The sequence below is a fragment of the Manacus vitellinus genome, unplaced genomic scaffold, assembly GCF_001715985.3.
Source record: "Manacus vitellinus isolate BGI_N305 unplaced genomic scaffold, ASM171598v3 scaffold_78_pilon, whole genome shotgun sequence".
Classification (NCBI taxonomy): domain Eukaryota; kingdom Metazoa; phylum Chordata; class Aves; order Passeriformes; family Pipridae; genus Manacus; species Manacus vitellinus.
In genome coordinates, this window is record NW_021940807.1 from 1,154,023 (window position 1) to 1,155,704 (window position 1,682).

General features: G+C 46.3%; 1 protein-coding gene across 2 annotated transcripts in view; it reads left to right on the top strand.

Annotated features, from left to right (window-relative positions):
• Positions 1 to 7: 7 nt before the first annotated feature.
• SNAP47 (synaptosome associated protein 47) overlaps positions 8 to 1,682 on the top strand; it is a 27,122-nt gene continuing 25,447 nt past the window's right edge. For both annotated transcript variants that reach the window (XR_003916320.1, XM_029964682.1), the window contains exon 1: positions 8 to 95. Coding sequence is in view for 1 of the 2 variants with exons in the window: in XM_029964682.1 (XP_029820542.1) it covers positions 20 to 95 (76 nt within the window). In the remaining variant the exon portion in view is untranslated. The remainder of the gene's footprint in view (positions 96 to 1,682) is intronic.

Sequence of the window (1,682 nt, forward strand, 5' to 3'; positions counted from 1 at the left end):
GTGGAAAGTGTCCCTGCCCATGGCAGGGGGTGGCACTGGATCATCCTTAAGGTCCCTTCCATCCCAAACCTTCCTGGAATTCTGTGCTGTAGCTGGTGACTGTGTTGTGTTTGGGGTGAGGAGGAAGAGAAGGGGTTTGGATACAACCTGGTCTAGTGGAAGGTGTCCCTGTCCATGGCAGGGGGTGGCACTGGATCATCCTTAAGGTCCCTCCCATCCCAAACCATCCTGGAATTCTGTGTTGTAGCTGGTGAGTGTGTTGTGTTTGGGATGAGGAGGAAGAGAAGGACTTTGGAGTGGGGGAAAAAGGAAAAGGAAGGGCTGGAAATCCTTTCCAGGATGGAGAAGTTCTGGCTTGGGGTGAGGAAATATCTGGAGAGGGTTGGGATTGGCACTGGAGGAGAGGGATGGGAGTCTGGGAGGGAACATGGGAGTCACCCCTGAGCACTTTGTGTCTTGTAGCATCTTGTGGAGAATCCCAGAGTTAAAAACCTCCTGGAAGTGTGTCCTGGTTAAAAAAAAAAAAGGGAAGAACCACTTGTTAGGCCTTGGGAACATCTTTATTGAGGATTTGTTGGGCTCCCAGGAGCTTCAAACTCCTCATTTCCCAGATGGTAAATTGGGAATAAACCACCCAGGGAAAACTGCAGCCAGGAGGGAGGAGAGAAAACAGATAAAACAGGAGATAAAAATAAACCCCAAACCCCATAAAGTACGGGATTATGTGCAGGAATGTCGTGCTGATCATTCCCAAGGGCAGGAGAGAAACATCCAGGACTGGAATTTTGGTGGAAACCTGGCAAAGGGAAGGTGGCAGCTCCTTGTCCTGGTGTTTGGAGCAGCTCCTGGGATAATTAGTAACACTCCCAATTAATTGGGGAGCTCACACGAGGTGAGTCACCTCCTTTTTATGGAAGCACAGCTGAGTCTCTTGGAAAGAATTCCCACATCAAGATGACTCTGCAGGAAATCCAATCCCAGCTCCCTCTTCCCAATCCCAGCTCCCTGTTCCCAGTATCCCAGGTGCTGCTCCCAGTGGAGCTGTGGAAGGAACTGCAGGTTTTTGGGGCAAAAAGTCAAACTATTTGTTAAAAAAATCTGTGATTTCCAGAGTGTGGATCCCTAAATCCCCACTTTGACACTAATTCCACCTCTGAATTCCACACAATTTGCTCCCTCAAGGAACTCTCTGGAAATCCTGAAGCCAACAAAACAGCCAAATCCTTTTCCAGAGATCCTTGGGGGAATTCTTACAGCACCCACTGAGATCTCCCAAGTTGCTACATCATTATTATCCCTTAAAAACTCCAATGATATTTTGAATTAAACACTCCAAATTCCATATTCCTGAGACGAGGACTAACCACAGTTTGTTATATCCCACAAAACCCCTGGAATTTGGGTTCCAAACCTTATTTTCGTGGCCTTTTTAAACCCCTTGAAGTTTAAATTTCTTCTCAGAGAGAAAGAAGAAAAGGAAAAAAGAAACATCCAGATGTGATGCTGATGAAAATTAAAATATTGGGGGAAAAAGCTGGAAAATAAATGGATTGAATTCCCAAAGAGGTTTTTTTTGCTTGGAAAATTTGCCCTCAGGCACCTTTAGGAGCTGAGTGAGGTCTCAGGTGAGTCAAAAGTCACAAGACCTGAGGTATGAAAACCTATAAATACCCCGGGCAGGG